At 36.6% G+C, this 21,374-nt stretch overlaps 2 protein-coding genes and 1 long non-coding RNA gene across 4 annotated transcripts; all 3 read left to right on the top strand.

Moving 5' to 3' along the window:
- The first annotated feature begins 562 nt into the window (after positions 1-562).
- mslna (mesothelin a) lies at positions 563-16,682 on the top strand. Its single transcript, XM_016254922.1, has 44 exons — positions 563-599; positions 732-757; positions 2,038-2,172; positions 2,256-2,458; positions 4,061-4,164; positions 4,402-4,520; positions 4,625-4,801; positions 4,989-5,020; positions 5,114-5,211; positions 5,326-5,348; positions 5,467-5,488; positions 5,571-5,598; positions 5,686-5,776; positions 5,886-6,026; positions 6,104-6,315; positions 6,408-6,538; positions 6,771-6,889; positions 6,970-7,125; positions 7,215-7,423; positions 7,545-7,630; positions 7,833-7,963; positions 8,045-8,170; positions 8,277-8,467; positions 8,560-8,651; positions 8,919-9,049; positions 9,156-9,280; positions 9,364-9,481; positions 9,569-9,781; positions 9,952-10,122; positions 10,213-10,362; positions 10,659-10,708; positions 10,801-10,933; positions 11,031-11,113; positions 11,220-11,349; positions 11,839-12,029; positions 12,179-12,269; positions 13,286-13,409; positions 13,918-14,105; positions 14,177-14,332; positions 14,427-14,560; positions 15,310-15,455; positions 15,646-15,740; positions 15,865-16,117; positions 16,267-16,682. Exons 1-44 carry the CDS (start codon positions 563-565, stop codon positions 16,344-16,346), a joined length of 5,451 nt encoding a protein of 1,816 aa, XP_016110408.1. The 3' UTR covers positions 16,347-16,682.
- Positions 16,683-18,631: 1,949 nt separating this feature from the next.
- On the top strand, positions 18,632-21,337 carry LOC107568943 (uncharacterized). 2 transcript variants are annotated; one of them, XR_001606834.1, is made up of 2 exons: positions 18,632-18,642; positions 21,250-21,337. It is a non-coding gene; the product is annotated as an uncharacterized lncRNA (long non-coding RNA). The 2 variants fall into 2 exon arrangements; XR_001606835.1 differs by having other exon boundaries at positions 18,632-18,648.
- rmi2 (RecQ mediated genome instability 2) lies at positions 19,605-21,243 on the top strand. Its single transcript, XM_016254939.1, has 2 exons — positions 19,605-19,976; positions 20,804-21,243. Exons 1-2 carry the CDS (start codon positions 19,679-19,681, stop codon positions 20,953-20,955), a joined length of 450 nt encoding a protein of 149 aa, XP_016110425.1. The 5' UTR covers positions 19,605-19,678; the 3' UTR covers positions 20,956-21,243.
- Positions 21,338-21,374: the final 37 nt, after the last annotated feature.

Raw genomic sequence — 21,374 nt, 5'->3', positions numbered from 1 at the left:
AATAAATTACGTTTTTGGAGTAATGAGCCCAGCAGACACTTTTATCCAAAGTGATAATAATAAACTGCACAGCTGAATGAATTAACTTTAAATGCAGATGTATCAGATAACACACTTTGGTTGAAATTCAAGTACTTTACATGTGCTTCTTATAGCACATTCCCACGTTGTTTTGCCCCTTTCCAGAAGGAGTTGTTGGTCTTGTTTTGGATTTACTGACGTTTGCAAAGTTAAACATTTAGTTGGCCCACACCCCTTTGATACCTCAGTTAATAGCGCACCTGCTGAGCTGACCGACTGACATGCACTGATACTCCTGCTACAGGTAAGTGCTTGCACTGTCCTTGCACGCCTTTCAGGCTTGAAAGGACTCAAATAAAAATATTATAACTAGAATAATATTTATTATAACTAAGAAAATTTAGATCATTATTTTAATTAATAAATCACATTTTAAATAATGCATAATTTTTGATGCATTTTTTTATAATATAATTTTTTTTATTTTAATAATAATGCTGTGTAATTGTGTCTTGTTAGCATCAGGGGTGTCCGTGTGAAAATGGCACACTTTCAGCTTTCTGTGCTATTTGCTTTAGGTGAGTAAAGCTGTTTTTGTTACTATTCTAATTAATTACCCAGTGTGAGAATGTATATATTTGTATAGAGAGAGAGAGAGAGAGATTTTTAAAGAGACACTTTTCATGAGATACACTTATTTTCTTTTATAGGATTCATCACACTGATAAACGGCCAGGTATTTAACACTTTCTGCTCAACGTTATTTTGCTGATGCTGCTTGTTAAATGTATTCAGTCCTTTCAAATGTAATCATTTTCCTAGATTTGCTTCAAAATCAAAATAAAGAATGTTTTTATTTTAACTAGTTTACACGGGTCGACAGAAATGAAACTTGCTTGATTGTGATGATGGATGTTGAATCATTTACTATTAACAATGAAATGTTTTATGGATTTGAATTGTTTTCTGTTTCTTCAAAGTGTCAGGTGGACTTTCAAAATGGTGCGTTTCTGAAAACTTTTGTCACAAAACTTAATATTTCAGTCTAATTGCTCATATTTGTAATTTCTTTCATATTTTTCTTATAGTTCTTTTATTTTCTTACATTGCGGTGTTCGGCCAATCACAATGCATTGGGTCACCTGGCCAATCAGAGCAGACTGCGCTTGTCGGAAGGAGGGACTTTGTAGAAAACTAAGCATTTTAGAGAGGCGGGGCATAGAGGACCTACAATAATGTACAGTATTTGAAAAATAATGTGTTTTTTGAACATTAAAGCATGTCAACATATTCTATTACACCAAATACACCAAATAATGATCTTTAAAAAATCATCATATGACCCCTTTAATCATAAACCCCACTAAATTGCGTTACCTTAATGCTTAAAACAAGAAAGAAAAGATAGAAAAGAAAATCATTCTCCTATTTATTTGGTTGAGAAAAATCAATTACACTCTACTTACAATTTTTTTCTAAAGTAAATTAATTTTATTTTGAGGATTATTACATATTTGAAAAAACAAGACAAACATTTACTAATAAACAAGACAAAATTGCTGATTAAGGCAGTGTTTGTATAGGCTTACCATTGAGATAACTGGCACATATGAACTGCAGTTAGAAACATATGTACCTAACAGCATTTCTGATTTGTTTTAACTAATGCTGTGCTCTTTATACTTTGTTCAGTGCTGCAGAACCTCAAATCACAGAACCTGTCGACAATTGTAAATTCACCAGCAATAACAGTTCCTGTCATGTGAGTCTGTCTTTCACAAACCACCATCGTTCAATCTCAGACACAATGAACCACACCCTGATCAAGTCCAACAAAACATCTAGCATGTCACACATCTAAAGTATGTGAAAAATAAAACTACTGTACAATGTGGTTTTGTTCTCATGTGTGAAAACTGGAACGTCTAGTACAAGATGTAATTGTCTTTAACTGATTTACAGCCTAGATTGCCTGCAGTCTTAATATAAAACTAATGGTAATGTCTTCTGGTGCAGACATCACAGATGGAAGAGAATCTGGCAAAAGTGATTAATTGTGTCGCTCAATCAAATCTGAGCTTCACTGAGGAAAACCTAAAGCTTCTGATTACTGAACTCTCCAGAACACTGCAGACACTGAAGTCCAGAGTGGTAATAATAAAAAAGAAAAACCTATTTTTGTGCTACACTTAAAGGACTGCCTTTTTTGACAAGGCTTTTTTATTTTATTTCAGGTGACAAACTCATCTCAAAGCAACATCACAGCCTTGTTTGCAGAACTGCCAGCAGAAAGCTTCACATCTGGAAATCTTGATGATGTGGAGTTCATGAGATTCTGGTTCCAAATTAAGATGAAGCCCCTGCTACCTCAAATTCCACGTGAATTCCTGTCTTGCTTCAACACACGAAGCTTCAGCTGCCAGGCCTACAGGGCACTGTATGTTGTTAATCCCGTTCCTTTAGCTGATATCTGATAGCTGTTCATTATCTGATTATCACAAACCCATTGGTTTGCACCTAATAAGTTAACAATCCAATCCTTTACTTCCTGGTTGTGTGTGGCTAAAAGAATAAATGAAAATTAACAAAAAAAAATAATGAACGAACAAATAAAAAGATTATAGCAATAATAATGACAATAGAAATTATAATTATTAATTATAAAAGGAATAGTTCACCCAAAAATGAAAATTTGCTGAAATCTACTCACCCTCCAACCATCCAAAATGTACACTCTTAAAAATAAAGGTGCTTCAAAAGGTTCTTCCAGCAGAAAGCTTCACATCTGGAAATCTTGATGATGTGGAGTTCATGAGATTCTGGTTCCAAATTAAGATGAAGCCCCTGCTACCTCAAATTCCACGTGAATTCCTGTCTTGCTTCAACACACGAAGCTTCAGCTGCCAGGCCTACAGGGCACTGTATGTTGTTAATCCCGTTCCTTTAGCTGATATCTGATAGCTGTTCATTATCTGATTATCACAAACCCATTGGTTTGCACCTAATAAGTTAACAATCCAATCCTATCCTTTACTTCTGTGTTCTCAAATTCCACGTGAATTCCTGTCTTGCTTCAACACACGAAGCTTCAGCTGCCAGGCCTACAGGGCACTGTATGTTGTTAATCCTGTTCCTTTAGCTGATATCTGATAGCTGTTCATTATCTGATTATCACAAACCCATTGGTTTGCACCTAATAACAATCCAATCCAATCCTTTACTTCCTGGTTGTGTGTGGCTAAAAGAATAAATGAAAATTAACAAAAAAAAATAATGAACGAACAAATAAAAAGATTATAGCAATAATAATGACAATAGAAATTATAATTATTAATTATAAAAGGAATAGTTCACCCAAAAATGAAAATTTGCTGAAATCTACTCACCCTCCAACCATCCAAAATGTACACTCTTAAAAATAAAGGTGCTTCAAAAGGTTCTTCAAGCGATGCCATAGATTAGAAGAACCATCTTGTGAAGCAAAAAAGTTGTGTGTTTGTAATAAACAAATCCATCATTGAGACACGTTTAACTTAAAAACGTCGCTTCCGGCTAAATTATGAGTCCTGTATCCATAATAGGCCTATTGCTTTCTCCAATGAACCCATTCACAGCAGAGGATGCATTGGTAAACAAATGATGTAATGCTAAAATTCTCCAAATCTGTTCTGTTAAAGAAAGAAACTCATCTACATCTTGGATGGGTGAGTGAACTGTTAGCAAATTGAAAATTTTGGGTGAACTATTCCTTTAAAGTAACTGTTTGTAGTTTTGTGCATTTTGCAACTTTGAAGCCCTCTACAGTCAAGTGAGTGGAATTCACTGTCGCAAATATAGCACTCATAATTACAGTATCGCTGTATAGCCTACGTGCACTATTAGAAATCAGTGTATCATCAGAATGATTTTGAAACTTGTATTTCAGGGTAAAAAAAATTACATACAGTTGCTTTAAATTGACCTATTACAAACAAGGCAGTCATGCAAATACTTTTGCAATCATTATCCTCTTACATCTCTAACTGTTTTATTGCTACAGTTATGTGGAGCTAAATAATAATTCTGGACTGATGGATAGTGCGACACAGATGTCTGTCCTCAATGACTTAATTCGTCCATTCCTGTCGAAACATCAAAATACAGGTAGACATTACATTATCGTTCAATTTAACACACTTTGAACAAAAACACAATTTGAACAAAATCTTTAGAAAATGCTGATGTTGTTTGAACATATCTAAACATTTTTAATTAGCATATACTATTTAAATGCATAATGTATGTTTCTTGAATCTGACATATAATACTTTACAGGATTCTGTTCAAATGGCCTCCACTGATAATCAATAATGAACAAAGTGTTTCATAATTTTAATTCAGGTGTCGACTGCACATTGCCATTTAACAACAGTGTGGACTTCATCCTGCAAAACTTTGGCAGTTTCTCTCCGTTGGCTCGGCTTCAAGATTTTTCCAGTTTCAGCCGCAATTTTTCAGCTGTAAGTCAGAAATGGTTACTGCCACTGAATATTAAAGACTGACTGAAGACACATATGCAAAAGCTTTGTGAATGCAGGTCAATGAAGTCTCATGTCATTTGCAGGTGGATGCTCTTCCTGTTCTCACACTGGAGCAACTGGGTGAACTGGTGTTCAATCCTCCCGCTAGACCAGAAGACAGAAGAAATATCCTCACAAGAGTCTTTGACTTCCTTCTTCAAGCCTCCAACAGAGACAAACTAAACAACTTCCTCCTCTCTCTTCAGACACAGGCCAGAAAGGTATTTAATACAACATTACACATAACCATAATAATTTAGCAACAACAACATTATTATTATTTTTGTTGTGTTTTTTAAAAGAATATTGTTTAAAATATTTGAAATAGAATTATACAATTATTGTTGTTGTTTATTTATCAGTCTTGATCATGTACAACAATTTCATGGTCTCTCTTTTGTCCTGCAGGCAAACTTCACTTGTGAAAACTACAAAGTCATGTAAGTCACTTTTTAATAAGCAAAAGAAATAGTGATCTGGATGTGTTATTGTAGAATAAGATCACATCGGTTGTGGTTTTTTCTCTGAATCAGCTTTGACAGGATGGATCAGACATTATCATCAGTCGCTCCTAACCAGTCTGAAGCCCTGCTGACGATCAGAGACTCAGTGATGATGATTCCTCCTGATGGTGAGACAGAACTGAGCAATAACACTTTGCTCTTGATCACATGATCACATCAAAATAATTCAATGCAAAATCCTCCCGGAATTAAAGTGTGGATTGTATTTCATTTCCCTCTAGAGTGCATCGAGAGAGCGAGCAATGTAAGTAATGATGAATAAAAGGATTAAGTTAATGTTCAACAGATTATATGTCTGATTCTCTGTATTTCACTGTCTACAAAAAACAATTGTAATAAAACATTTGTTCTCATTCCTGCAGTGCACAACAACTCCTGTAAATGGTAAGTGACTGATCATGTCTGATTTGATTTGAGATGTCAGTGATGCTGCTAAAACTCAAAGTCTTTGTTTTGTCTTTTTCAGAGTCTGCTCTCTGTGCAAGTGTCAACAGGTGAGCTGTTCTGTCTGCACTCAAATGAGTTAAACACTGAGCTCACGATGGTCTGTAATAAACGCTTCATGTTCTACTGGTTTGTAGCTCTGCTTTGGATCAATTCTTGAACAGAGCAGCTCCAAATGCAACTGGACTTTGTAACTTCACTGTGTTGCAGTTCGCCTGTCTACCAGTGGTAATGTTACACAGAAGAAGAACGCTTTGCTCTTGAGTCAATGCCTCATTATTATTTCTTCTCATGTGTCATTGATTCAGTTTTCATAAAAGCTCTTTTGTGTCATCAGCTGTCGCAGTTAAACTCTCAACAAGTGGCTGACCTGTTGGTTTGCAAACTGTCCAGTAATGTGACAAAAGACACCTGGAAGCTTTTCTTCACCAAAATCAGCACAAATCTTGATGATGCACTGCTGAAATTTTCCAACAAGGTATGAAGCTTGTTTTATTTTATTTTATTTTATACATTTTTAATGTGCTATATACTGTAAAATGTGTTTAATCCCAGACTCCCAGTGCCAGCAATGTGTCTTTGTCCGATGTGCTGGATGTGATTGATGACATCCGGATCAGTCGCTTTAGTCCCCAGAGACTGAAAGATCCTGTCTTCATTCAGTCATGGTTCCAGGGGCGACTAAAGCCCCTCTTACCATCAGTATCTCAAAGACTCCTGTCCTGCCTCAGCACCAAAAACCTCACCTGTGAAACTTACCGCACTATGTAAGTTGGTCTTACTTACATGATATGAAGTGACAATGTAATTTTGCAGGCACTAAAATCAAAAAGGAAATACGGTGTTTGTCATCTTTCAGCACTATGATTTTTGTGAATGCACCTCTACGAGATGGACAAGACATTTGCAATCCACTGCAACCCACTCAAAGACAGGATCTGATCTACACAAACTTCATGAAAGCCTTCCTCTCTCGCAATGACTTTGATGGTTGGTTTAAAATCTTTTTTATTCTCTTTACTGCTTTAAATTCAACTTAAAAGTATGAAAATGCTTACAGTACGAAATCATCTGCTCAAGTATTGTGTCTTTTCCTATTTAAAGATCAAGTACCAAATACTACTTACTTTATCTCCTATTATGGATGAGGAAAAACACCTGAAAGGTTCATATTGATCTAACATCATAAATCGCAATGTAAATGTTCTTGTTGCTCTTCCAGATCCCGGGTGCCTTAAAGACACAGCCAACAGTGCGCAGTGGGTCAACAGAAACTTTGGGCCATTCGTCCAGTCAGCTCCCCTAAAGGACCTTGAGGCACTGAACAGAAACTTCAGTGCGGTGAGTGCTAAATTATGCAATTTATGCAGAATTCCTCATGGTGAAAAACATTGTGACAGTCGTTTTGTTTGTCGATTTAGGTGGATGTTCTCCCTCAATTGGGTATAAGACAACTATTTGAGTTTTCTGTCACTCCTCGTGTACTAACTGATTCTCGAAGTGTCATCAATGTCATGCAGCATGTTAAGGATTGCCAGCTTCCTGCTTTCTTTGACCTCTTTTCCCCGAAAGTGCAGGTGCGCACAGAACATTCATGCTAAATAACTTTATCTAAAAGGTCCAAAACATTGCTAATGCTTCAGTTATATCATTTTCTCCTGTCCAGGACATCCCGCTCACACAAGATGTAAAAGCAGCACTGATTAAACAGATATTTGACAGAGCCAGCCTGTCTAATCTAAGCATCACTAATCAGGAAGCTGTAGTCTGGATCCAGAAGAGACTAAATCCTCTGTTAGCCAACCTTTCAGAAAGCCTTGTGTCTCCATATTTCACCATCCTCAACACGAGGGACTGCGATATCACTCAAACCGCGTAAGAACAATGGACTTTAAAGGCAGTAAATTTACATTTGCAGCGTATTAGATCCCAGCATATTATTATGCTAATTTATTTGAGTGTAGACACTATACATTGTTTAATTTTAAATTTACAGACTGGGACTCTTAGATGCTGCTCGACCTTCATTACCCATAAACACCAAAAATGCAATCTACAATAGCATTCTTCAATCCTTCATAGGTAATTCTTCATGTTACTGACATAAACATCACATAAAAGTCATTAAAAAAAATCCACAGCCCCTATGTGGCTGTATAATAAAACAGTCAGATCATAAAAAGAAATAAATAGAATAAATAATTGTATAAATATGTTTTTTAAATTCACATAACATCAACTAAGACACAACATATGCTATAGAAAGATCTTTTTGTTTTTGTAGGGCCACAGCCTCTGAGGTGCTACAGAAACAACAGCTTTATCAAGTTCTTAAACGAAAGCCTGTACAGCTTTGGGCCACTTCCAAATCTGACCACCTTCCTCTCTCTGATACCACCAACACGGAAATCTGAGGTACGCTACATATCGGCTCTACAGTTCTGATGCTCAATGCTCAGTGTAGATAAAAACTGATGTTTGACTTATGTATTTCAGCTTGTGAATTCTATAGCTCCTTCTGAGCTGGGAAGCTACTTGAGACAGCCGGAAGTGGTGAACAACGATTCACAAATCTGTGTGATCTTTAACAACTTTACCAAAACCCCTGAGTTCTTGGAGACCGTGAGTTTAAAAAATAAATAATAAAATGTTCAAAGCACATTTATGTAGAATAACTTAAATAGAATAATATTTAAATTCGTTTTTGAATGTGTTTTTTTTTTTACAGGAAGAGGTTCCAGATAATGTTAAAAGCACTATCTTTCCCTGTGTCTGGCCTCTGGCATTGACAAGTGACAATGAGACAGAGGTTGATCTGTGGTTTAACCGTAGACTGAAGCCCTACTTGAAGTTCCTGAACAAAGATCTAATAGGATCAAAAGACATACTGAGCGCATCTTGCCAATCATACAAGAAAATGTGAGTGTAAATACTGTGCTGAAATTTGTTGGCTCAGAGGGATGAATGCAAAGTCTTCTGTAACTTTTCAAATGCTTTCTCTTTTCTTCTAGGGTCGGTGTTTTAGGTAGCAATTTCAGCTTTAATGGTTCTCAGATTACCACTAAGGATGTGTACGCCACCATCAAGACATATCTGACAGCAGGTGAATTAGTCTTCTTTTTCTTCATAAGGATACTTGTTCTTTACTTAAAAGGAAAACTTGAAATCGCATCATATGACCCCTTTAAGAATGCATTAAATGACTTAATAATATGTAAAATATTCTAGTGCAGCATCTAGTTCTGTTGTAGTTCTGTTCACTGTTCTGATACATACATATTACTCTGGTATATATATATATATATACACTACTGTTTAAAGGTTTGTGGTACAAAACAGAACATTTTATTATGATTTTATTCCGTTTTAGACACTGAAGCAAAATGCTACAACCCTTCTGACGCACGATTGAATTCAACTGCGTGGTTTGTCAACAACATTGGTGTATTTATAACTTTATTGACTCTGGACGATCTCTACTCTTTCGGCCCTGAGAAAACGGTATGAACTGGATCCACTTGTTCATATAGACCGTCAGTACTTACATTATATTGGTGAAAGCAAGTTCATGCGTATTGTTAATTCCTGTCTAATTTTGTTTTTGCAGATGAAACTCTTTGCTGTGAACCCTGATAACTTAAAGCTGTTCAATCAAAAGGCACTTCCGAAGAAAGTCATCAGCCGCTACACTGAACTCGTCTTTCTACAAAACCCCAGCTTTAATCTTATTGAGTAAGTTTGAACAGAAACCAGATCAAAATCTCAGAGCGTTTTCTGAGTTCAGCTTGTTTACCACGTTCTCTGTGCTCCACTAGCTTGCCTTCGGTTTTGCAGTGTGATGCCCCAGTATTGACATTCACTAAACTAACTGAAAGTCAAACTAATGTTATTCTTGGAAACTTCAAGACATCTTGCTCCAACGTGGATCCTGCGGTAAGTATTCCATTAAAGCCTACAGTCAAGTTATTTCTTTTTGTAAGCGTGATGTTACTGACTGATATTCTTTATACTCGTCTTCAGATATCTACTGCCCTTACGGGAAACATCAAGACCATAGATGCTAGTACTATTACCAATTTGGGAAGCCAAATTGTTGGTCTTACAATTACACAAATAAACTTAGCACTTCCGTCGGTTCTCATCGGTAGTCTCTCAACGCTGGGCAGTACATCTGGATGGTCCCTCGGACAAGCCAAGGCGATCGTAGAAGTGCTTCTCAGTGGAGGTTTCAAGGTAAAATATAAGTCGCCAATGGAAGACATTTCCCTTAAAATTTGTTGAAATTACCATATGAAAATTCTTGATATTTTTAAGATACATTTAAGTATGTTGTTTATCAAAATAACATCTTCAGTAGACCTTAAAATCCCACAAAAGGAATGACTTTATTGACTTTCTGACAGTTCAACACTGGCAGCAATTTGCTGAGTCTTGGATCCCTGATTGGAGGGATTCCTTCAACAGTTCTGACAATCATTGATCCGGCACAAATTCTTGAAATATCTAGAAACACAGAATTTGTAAAAAACATACTGGCTGCCCCAGAGATTGTTCAAAAGACCTTTGTGAGCCAGGTAGGTGAACAACATTTATGCATATTAAGAGATATTTCAAGTGCAAATGATATTTGTTGGGCATTTAAATGTATTTTTTTTTATCTCTAGATAATCAAAAAGGGATCAACAGCATCTGTCTTAATGACAAACATTCCCAGTGACTTGGCCGTTCAGATTCCAAGAAAGTTCCTGGAGATTACCACTGCTATAAAAGAAGTTCTGAAAGAGTTTAACAATAAAAAGTGGAAACCTGAACAGGTACTATAGCAAACTACAAATCTAAAACAAAATAAAGGCTCCAAAAGGGGGTTTCGGTGTTTTTGGTTCTCCAATGAACCTTTCATTGAACAGTTCTTAAACGAACATTTTAATAACCTTAACAACTTTTTTCCACTATAAAGAACCTTTTGTGCAATGCAAACATTCCATGGATGTTAAAAATTTCTCATGGAACCATCGTTGTCAATAAAGAACCTTTATTTTTGAGAGTATAGTTTTTCAATGTAGATGATTTATTTGCTAATAGCATTCTTTTTATTTAAAATTCTTTATAGGCGGTTCTTTTCTTCGATTCTGTGGCAGATGCTTTTGATCAACCTGATGAGTAAGTATTTTGGCTTTTATGTATAAAAATACCTTATGAATATACATCGAAAGACAAAATTTTAAATTTGGGATTTTGTTTTTTTTCTACAGCCTGTCAGTGGACATTTTGCAAGGATTTACTTGCTCACGAGTGCAGACAATCACCCAGACCAAAATCAAAGGCCTGATCAAAGCCTGCCGACCGAGACAAAGCAGACCTAAGGTGGTAATGAGCGAGACTCAGGTGAGCGCTGACGAAAACGGTATTCAAAAATGTGATCAGTTGAGCTTAAAACCAGAACATGAACAATGAATATGCTTTGTTTCTAATTGTTTCCTAGCTGACTTGCATGTACAACTTTATTAGAAAGGAATCAACTTTTGATTTTGAAAACTATCATTCAGATATGTTGCTGTACTTCAAGTAAGAGCTTACTGTCATTTTTTTACAACCATGCTTAGAAATTTGATCTATTCCTTTAAAAAAGTGTATTGTTTGCAAAAGTTGTAAAATACTTTGTCCTCTTCAGTTATGAAACAATCAACAAAACCCTCTGCAAGGCATATTTTACTCAAGTCGGAGCAGCAGATCTCTCAGTCTTTTCAAGCACACTGAGCGGAAGAAGGGACGTTTTGTTGAATGATGCTATAGATTGCTTGGTAAGTATCACCCAATATAAATAATTTAAGGCCCAGACACACCAAACTGATATCAAAGAGCTGCTGGTGACAAAAGGCCACAATGTTGTATTTGGACATACCGCAAAGACTAGAGTAAACCACCAACTAGCACTTATGTTCTGAGTCTGTGTGAGAGGAACCATAAACAAAGTCTCATGACTTTGTTGATTGCTTGGTTTCATCACTTCTGTTTTTCTTCTCATGCACTGGTTCGCTAAGCTAAACAGTCAAGCAGAGCGATCTCTCTCATCGACGGGCTCCGCCGCCAATTCAGCATGGTCACTCAGCCAAGAAAAGCTGACTAGTGGTCCAACTACTGCCAGCAGTGCAGAGCACTGCAAAAACTGGGCTGATAGGTGTTCAACGACAGCAGGCATTGGCTGATAGGCGATCGTCAGCTTGGTGTCACAGCCTTTAGATATTATAGTATTTTATTAAAACTGTAAATTTTTTTCTTTTTCAATTCAGGGCATTAATAGAACAAGCATCAATAAACAGGATCTGACAGTGCTGGGCAACTTGGCATGTGCTGTGAGCAGTGATGTCATCAGAAACTCAGACCCAGAAATCCTTGAGAACTTGAAGAACTGCAAAGATCTCTCAGATTCGCAAATATCAGCCATGCAAGATCTTCTTGTGAAGGGAACGTCAAAATATGGGCAAGTTGATTTCTTGATTTAAAAACAAATTTGAGTCAACTTATGATTATTCCAGAGAATCGTATTTTCAGTCCTGATTTTGTGCATTAGTTAAACAGTGCACTGGTTATGGCTGTGTGGTAATGGAAGATCATGTCTCTACTATTTAGACCAACAAGCAAGTGGAATCAGAAAACACTTGATGATCTGGGAATTCTGCCTTTGTACTTCTCAGAAAGCTTTTGGCGATCATTCACAGAGGTACATTACATGTGAACATCACACACAGTTGAGCTACACTGTAAAAATTTGTTTTTTAACAGGAAAATACTATTTCAGTCTCTCTGCTTCAAATTATCACATTTGATTCAATGTGCTATTTGCATTTCTTTGTAATCATTTGTGACCCTGGACCACAAAATTGTGCATTAGTTAAACAGTGCACTGGTTATGGCTGTGTGGTAATGGAAGATCATGTCTCTACTATTTAGACCAACAAGCAAGTGGAATCAGAAAACACTTGATGATCTGGGAATTCTGCCTTTGTACTTCTCAGAAAGCTTTTGGCGATCATTCACAGAGGTACATTACATGTGAACATCACACACAGTTGAGCTACACTGTAAAGATTTGTTTTTTAACAGGAAAATACTATTTCAGTCTCTCTGCTTCAAATTATCACATTTGATTCAATGTGCTATTTGCATTTCTTTGTGATCATTTGTGACCCTGGACCACAAATCCAGTCATAGGGTAAATTTTTCTAAATTGAGATTTCTATATCATCTGATAGCTGAATAAATAAGCTTTCCATTGATGTATGGTTTGTTAGGATAGGACAATATTTGGTACAACTATTTGAAAATGTTTAATCTGAGGGAGCACAAAAATCTAAATACTGAGAAAATCGCAAAGTTGTCCAAATGAAGTTCTTAGCAATGCATATTACTAATCAAAAATTAAGTTTTAATATATTTACAGTAGGACATTTACTAAATATCTTCATGGAACATGATCTTTACTTAATATCCTAATGATTTTTGGCATAAAAGAATATATATAATTTTGACCCATACAATGTATTTTTGGCTATTGCTACCTACAAATATACCCCAGCGACTTAAGACTGGTTTTGTGGTCCAGGGTCACATTTGTGAAATTTACTAGCAATTTTCTGAGTGAAATTTGTTTAAAATCCTACACCAAATGTTTCTGAGTGTCACAATGCCTTTAACTAACCTTGTGTTGTTTTTAAATCTCCCTCTTGTTTTAAACAGAGTGATTTAGCCAAGTTCTTCAAAACCTTCCTTAAATTTGTGCGTGGACGAAACACACCAAAGCCACAACTGAAAAGGCTGTTTAAGGCAATCATTATAACCCCAATCAGAGCCAAGAGGGCAGGTATGCCACCTTAATCTTTCATTCTCAAATAATTCTCAAATCTCTACAGTTAAGCAATATTGCACTGTCATTCATGATGTTGTACTGAATACTGAATCAGATGGCTGTCTGATTTTCAATTTAAAAAAATAATAGCTACCTTATTTTTCAACATGGAAGTAAACTGTTTACTTTGAATGTGTGAGACTTCTGATTCAATAACCACTATAGATAAATAAATAGAAGACTAACAAAGTACAGTAAATGGTAAAACTATTTGCACTTCAACCAGTGTGTTTCTAATGATAAGTCAAAATAAAATGATAACAGATACTAGTTTGCAGTATCAAGCAGCACAACAGAGTGTTTAGTAGAGCTAAAATAACTAGATGCGAATGACACCGGAAGCCTCGCACATTAGTTACAAAGTTACAATTAGCCGCAACCACTCTTACATTAAAAAATAAGGTGGACAGAGTAACTTTTACCACAAAATTTCCTAAATCATGTAATTCACTTGTGTTCCAAGCGAGTGACTGTACTAAGGGTAACATCACTAGTCTTACCATCAGCGATGATGCCTTCCCCTTTGGATATGATGAGGTGCAGTTCGGCCACTGTCTGAGTTCAACCGTAGTGAAGGACAACCTCGCTAGCCTGTGTGAAAAAATTGAGGATAGCGCCTTTCAGAGAATCATTTTGGACAAACTCAAAGAGGTAATATGACATGTAATAAAATCTGGTCAAATCTTCCAGGACAGTTTTAATATGTTGCTCTTGTCCATCAGATACTGCCAAATGGCCTTTCAGATGATCAGGTCCAGGTGCTGAAGTCTGTGTCTAGGAACGCAACGATGGCCGAAATAAGTAAATGGAACATCACTAAACCCGACACACTGGCAGCGCTCATGAATGCCAATGATGGCGAATGGTCCTCTGCACAGGTGCAGATTTTGACATGAATTTTCAGATGACTCTTTCTTATTTTACAGATGCAAAATATTTGGTTTTGTGTTCATGTGTTCATTTATCTTTCAGAGCGAACTAATCATTACCAAATACCTAAATGCCAGCAACAGTCTGACCGTCACTGAGCTGAATCTAGTGAAAGGACCAAATCTCTGCTCTCTGAATGCCAGAATATTGTCAACAATATTACCTGAAAGTATACGGTAAAGAAAAGTTCCATTACACAAGTCTTCAGTATGTCTAGGAACGCAACGATGGCCGAAATAAGTAAATGGAACATCACTAAACCCGACACACTGGCAGCGCTCATGAATGCCAATGATGGCGAATGGTCCTCTGCACAGGTGCAGATTTTGACATGAATTTTCAGATGACTCTTTCTTATTTTACAGATGCAAAATATTTGGTTTTGTGTTAATGTGTTCATTTATCTTTCAGAGCGAACTAATCATTACCAAATACCTAAACGCCAGCAACAGTCTGACCGTCACTGAGCTGAATCTAGTGAAAGGACCAAATCTCTGCTCTCTGAATGCCAGAATATTGTCAACAATATTACCTGAAAGTATACGGTAAAGAAAAGTTCCATTACACAAGTCTTCAGTGTCTCATGATCCTTCAGAGATCATTCAAATATGCAGATTTGCTGTTTGAGAAAAATAAATTATTATTAATAATAATTCGTCGTGCTGCTTAAAATTTTGGTGGAAGCCATGATATTTTTCAAGATTCTTTGATGAATAGAAAGCTCAAAAAAATGTGTAACATTATAAAAGTCTTTACTGTTACTTTGATCAGTTTAATGCCACCTTGCTGAATAGAAAAAATATCACTGACCCCAAACTTTTGAAAAGTAGTGTGTATATATTTTTGTTTCTTGCATAGTTTTACATGTTTGCATGCCATTTAAATGCTTAATCACCAGATTTATTTTTATTATCCTCAAAAACAGGGAGTCCGATGCCTTGGATGTGTCAAAATGTTCATCTGAGAAAAAGAAGGCACTCTTCACCATCGCTAACCAAGCATTTCCCATGTCCCCTGCAAGCGGTCAACGCACCATCCTGTCAGCCTTCCAGCTCATTGAAACCTATCTTGGTCAGAACGGCCTTCAAATGTCATTTCAAGCCTATTGAATGCACATACACCTTGACACATACACATGCGCATAAACAATTCAGAATGATGTCCTTCATCATGCCAATTTAAAAATACCAGCTTTGGTTTGCACAGGGATTCAGAGACAATTAGTTCCCATTAAGTATTTGCTATTTTGTTTGTTTTGTAGGAGGTGCAGATCTAGGCTACATTAGGAATCTGTCGTCATATAATGTCAGCATGAGCCTGTCCACTTTTATGATTCTGGATACAGACGTGATCTTGGTGAGCAAAGAAACACACTTTGTATTTTTATTTTATTTTATCCATTTATGTGTTTATCATAGATGCACTGTTTAATGTTCACAATTGTTTCGATAACACAGCATCCACTTGTTATGTATTCCAGGGCCTCAACATAGCAGAAGTAGTGGGTCTTCTTGGTAACAATTTGCAGGATCTAAAAACATTTGAAAACCAAACAGCCGTGCGAAGCTGGATCTCGCTGCAGTTACAGTCAGAGCTGGATAAACTCAATCTCACTCTGACTGGAGGAAAAGCAACAGCAGACACAACAACTGCTGCCCCGGTTACATCTAGCACCACTGTAGTAACGACAGCTACGACTGTTACCACTGTTAAAACTACTGCAGGCGCTCCAGGTGAGGTGTCACGCACACTGTAAAGATACGTGTTTCAAAAACAAAATACTTGAACACTGTTCACAGAGTATCTGATTCAGTTTTTAAATGCTGAAGTCTATTAGAAATCATTAATTACCTCTTTGTTGTTGTCATGTTTATTTTTCTAGGAATTGGACCCAGTGGATGGACAGTTTCCTTCAGCATTTTTATACTCATATTTACCATCATCAAAGTGGAGATTATATAGCAGCACTGACCCCAAATTAGCCACACTGTAATCTTACCAAGATGATATATCTGTGAGACTCTGCAGATGAAGGAATATAATCTGTTTATAATCACACATTTCTTTGTCATCCTATTGTTCATCGATTCATATTTTTTCCTTCGTGTACATGACAAATTGTCAAAAAGGAATGTTGCACTAATAGTCAAAGCAAAGGATATGTAGCGTTTTGATAGAAATACTTGTACAACTGTCTCAAACTATAAAACGTCTTATCTTTAAGTGTTTCGGACATTTAGAATCATTATATGAATTCCTTGTGCTTTTCTTGAATATGGCATAAAAATGTAAATTGTTCTATGATTGGTACCTGTTTAATTGTGATCATAACTAATAATGTAAAATGTAGTCATACAGAGTTTAATAAACGCTACTCTATGATGAACAAAACAGCTATTCGATTTGATTCTTTCTTCGCAGGTCTTTACAGTAGTTTATAAAGAAACAATGAATCAGAATGTAGGTATGTGGTATAGGCATCTTCCTCCCTACCTTCCTTTAAAATCAAGATGAGCTTGAATAAAATATTGAATTATGGTCTCTAAAAAAAGAATCATATTGTCCATTAGACGGGAAGGATTTGTTCAAGAAAATGTATTCGATTTTATACATGTTAAAAACGTTAGATATGAGGATAGTGGTTTCAGAACCCGTGGTGGATATAAAGACAACGACAAGGAAAAAGATGATAAAAATGGGACTCCGAAATGAGACCTATTTATAGATAAGTTGTAACGGCATCTTTAACCTAAATCGGAAAAATATATGGTCCATGCAACACAATTTTTCTTCACAAAGTAAAATAAATATCTTTTGAAATTCTTTCAAAACATTTACCCTGTCTAACAATTTTTAAAGAACAAATTCAATCTGATATTGACGCTAAATGCTACGTTTGTCATGACACTTAAAGCTCCTCTTCATTTCTTTTGGTCGAGGAGTTCTACGACTGCTGCTCTGGAAAGATGTTAGTTTGTTTATCTCAAGTATTATCTTGCGGTTTTTCTGTAAATCCCCAAACGGTTATTTTTGGATGTTTTGAAGCAGATCCGAGTGACTGCTTTATAATTTATTGCTTTTTCTATGTAGATTCTATATTCATAAATGTACATTTTTGAACTGGAAAGCTACTTCTTTGTGTTCTTACAAAAGATAAAACATTGATTACAATTTCACTTTCTTTTATCAAAAACACTCAGAACATGTACAATTTGTACAGCCTATATACAAACCCTTTAACTTTAATGTGTAATTTAAAAAGTGAAGTTAAAAGCAGCTTGTAAGTGTATGTATTTCTTGTCTCAGTGTTTAGGGCAGTTGTCGTTGCTAGGAAACGCTTGTTTTGTTTACTGTGGAGACGTGCTGAAATGGCGTTTGGTCTCGTACTGTATTGTCAGTGTCGTGCGCTTTGCTCGGCCATTTGTTGGGATAAACAGGAAAGTGTGTCCAGCTGAATTCAATTTGAGTTTTGTTAAACGAATTAAAAAGAAGCTTAGTTTACCGCGGAAGGAGTCTTGTGAAGACCGAAGAGTGTAAAGACCATCGACTCTACCGTGCGACTCCACCGGGCAGGACACCGTTGTAGTGCCGAAATTTGCACCCTGCTGTTTTATGACTGCGGTCAAGCCAGCCGCCAAGTCGAAAAGCACGGTCAATCTAGCCGCCACGTTATTTTTAGGGTCGCGCATAAACTGCCTATTACGGTAAAACCGTCAGAGAACTGATCTGAATGCAGTGCTCCTCATCCAGCGAACGCGATTTTTTCCCCCCAACACACAGTCAGTAACTGTCTGATGTTGAATACCAAAATAAAAGCCCTCCAATACTCATATTACAAAATACGAGCAAGAATATACGCTTGCTGCATCTCTACATTAAAAAAGCTATAAAAATAAAAGTTCTAGATTGCACAGACCAGCCCCCCCTCAGATTGAGAGTACACCTTCCCACGATGTCAGCTGCGTCGTTTCAGGACTGTCTGATGTGGAATTACAAAATAAAAGCCCCCCCAAATCTCATAAATAAGGTGCTGCATCTCTCTATATATATACAGTATACTGAATGTATTGTAAAGTAAGTAATTATTTTTTTCATTTTGAATAATGCCTTCTACCTTTAAGCCCCCCCCCCCCTTTTTTGTTGCTGAAATTCTTCATTATTAGTGTTCTATTTTTTTGTACTACTGTAAACTGAATGCTCAAATAAAGGTAAACATATAAATTGTATAAATTATACACACACATATATGTGTGTGTGTGTGTGTGTATATATATATATATATATATATACAAAATACATATATTTAATTTACACTTAAATATTCTGGTAACACTTTACAGTAAGGTTCATTAGTTAACATGACTTAAGAATGAACAATAATTCTACAGCATTTATTAATCTATTGATAGTTAATGTTAATTCCAACATTTACTAATGCATTATTAAAATCAAAAGTTGTGGTTGTTTAGTGAATGCACTGTGAATTAACATGAACTAACAGTGAACAACTGTATGTTCACTAACATTAACAAAGATTAATAAATACTGTAATAAATATCAAGCGTAGCGTTAGTTCTGGCAGGTCACGTTAGTCAAGCTCACATCAGCTGATCCCCATCAACCTATGGGAATACGACACCTATCTAAGCATTCATATATAAGGTCCCGCAGTAGTATCAGCAGTTTTCGCGTTGCTCAATAGCTAATTAGCCTCCTCCATCCCCAACTCCTCCTCTGTCAGTCGGGATTCAGCCTTCTGATTCTCCTTTGAATCAGACTAATTCTAAAATGTGTACATAACATTATTGAACTTTAACGATATCTGCATACATTTATGTTGGTTCTGTTCTGTTTACCCTGGGGGGTTATTGCTGCTCTCCCTGCTCTCATCCATGCTAGGCTGCATGTGCAGGGAGTTCGTTCCCAGAACAGAACCATACCGCCAATCCAAACTGTATGCTAATTGTCAATCATCTTTGACAATAGTGGTCCTGACAGAAGTATTGTTTGCTGTTTGTTCATGTTAGTTAATACATTAACTAACATTAACTAATGGAACCTTGTTGTAAATTGTTACCAATATTCTATAGGCCTATAGTGTATTAAAATGACAAAAAAAATCGTCTCTATTTACAACTCTAACATCGACAACATTAACTCACATTTTGATTTGACTTATTTCTACAGTAGAATATAATGTAATGTGTGCCTTTATTTTGAAACAAATCGTCACGTCCGGATCTTTTTTTCTTTCACGCGTTTGAAAAACAGCGCGTTTTTAAACAGCCCTGAAGATGATGGGAAGCAGCTTTCTGAGTGCGGACAGAGCTCGCAGTCCTCCAGTGAAAGTGTTGTCCAGCCAGCTGCGTGAAGGGACAGAGTGCCAGACAGCAGGCGGAAGGTCCGAGTATGTTATCAGACGACTGGGCCCCGGTGAGCAGCGCTCGTTACAGGTGTCCGTGGTCTGGATGCAGGGGACTGTGCTGGAAGTGCAGTCCGATCACAACACCGTGCTCATTCTGGACGAGACCGGGAACTTTGTCGTCAGCGGCATTAACAGCGTGCCGAAAGGAAAACCCTGCCTGAATGCCGGTTAGTAGCTTTTTAAAGGCAGCTCCTATCATATTTAATTAGGTTTCCTGAGGACAACTTTTTTTCTGATGTTCAAGCACATATTTTCACTGGGTCTTTATTGATGAAGAGAAAAAATATACAAAAAGTGAATAAAATATACGGTTAGTTTTTCTGTTTGCGTGTTTACATGTTCTATATGACAAAAAACCGCAACTCATGAATATTAATTAGGTCACGTGAGTGACAAATACACAAAGTAAATATTTTAAAGGGGTCATATGATGCTTCTTTTTTTTTAATCATTATTTTGTGTATTTGGTGTAACCAAATATGTTGACATGCTTTAATGTTCAAAAAACACATTATTTTTCAAATACTGTACATTATTGTAGGTCCTCTATGCCCCGCCTCTCTCAAACGCTTCGTTTTCTACAAAGTCCCTCCTTCTGACAAGCGCAGTCTGCTCTGATTGGCCAGCTGACCCAGTGCACTGTGATTGGCTGAACACCGCAAGCACTCGTCGGAAATGTAACGCCCCTTACCATAATCACGAGCTTCATCTTTCAAAATAAATGTAAAGACAGAGCCCGAAAGGGGAACAGAGTCACGTGACAGACACAGTGATGAAGCTGGTATGTGTTTGCAGTACACAAGCAATATCCACTCTGATCTCTCTCTCTCTCTCACACACACACACACACACGATGCGCAAAACTCCACATTTGAACAGTCTCCTTTAAACATTGAGGTATTCTTCTATTTTTTTTACTTTTGAATTTGCATTTGCTTGGAGTTCTCAGATTTACAAAGAAAACAAAGAGAGTTGTTGTTTTTTTAACCCACAGGTAAATATGTCATGGTTATGGGTGTCATCCAGTCACACAGTCCAGAGCCGGTGCTTCGTGCTGTGAAGATGGCAGATCTTTCTGAAAATGCTGTGATTCACAGGAAAAACTGGATCTATGAAGTAGAAGATCTCCAGCAGATTTTGCCCTAAATCTTTATTTGTTTGTTTCATGAGACTGATGCGATTGTTTTTGTTCTGGTGCAGCATTTATAATATTTGCCAAGCAAACAGAGGGAACAAACAGAAATTGCATTACATATACACGAAATGACTTTTAAGTGCGAAAGCATATTCATATTTATATCATATTTTTCTACATCAATTTGATTACAGAAAGAAGAACTTTTGAACTGTAATTATGCATAAATGTTACAGAGTTAAAAAAAAGATTAAACTTATACTAAGTTAAATCACAGTTTACAATGAAAAGACAAGTATGTTAAGGTATGTGTGTGTGTGTACAAATACATGTCAGTGTGGCACAGATAGTGACTTAACTCTGGCTAAAGAATGAATTCAATGCAACTTTTTCCCATTATAAATACATAGTCGGTATGCTATACAACTCA

The sequence above is a fragment of the Sinocyclocheilus grahami genome, unplaced genomic scaffold (genome assembly GCF_001515645.1).
Source record: "Sinocyclocheilus grahami isolate Dianchi unplaced genomic scaffold, SAMN03320097.WGS_v1.1 scaffold1294.1, whole genome shotgun sequence".
Classification (NCBI taxonomy): Eukaryota; Metazoa; Chordata; class Actinopteri; order Cypriniformes; family Cyprinidae; genus Sinocyclocheilus; species Sinocyclocheilus grahami.
Note: the sequence above shows the minus strand (reverse complement) of the source record. Positions and strands in the feature narration are given on the sequence as shown.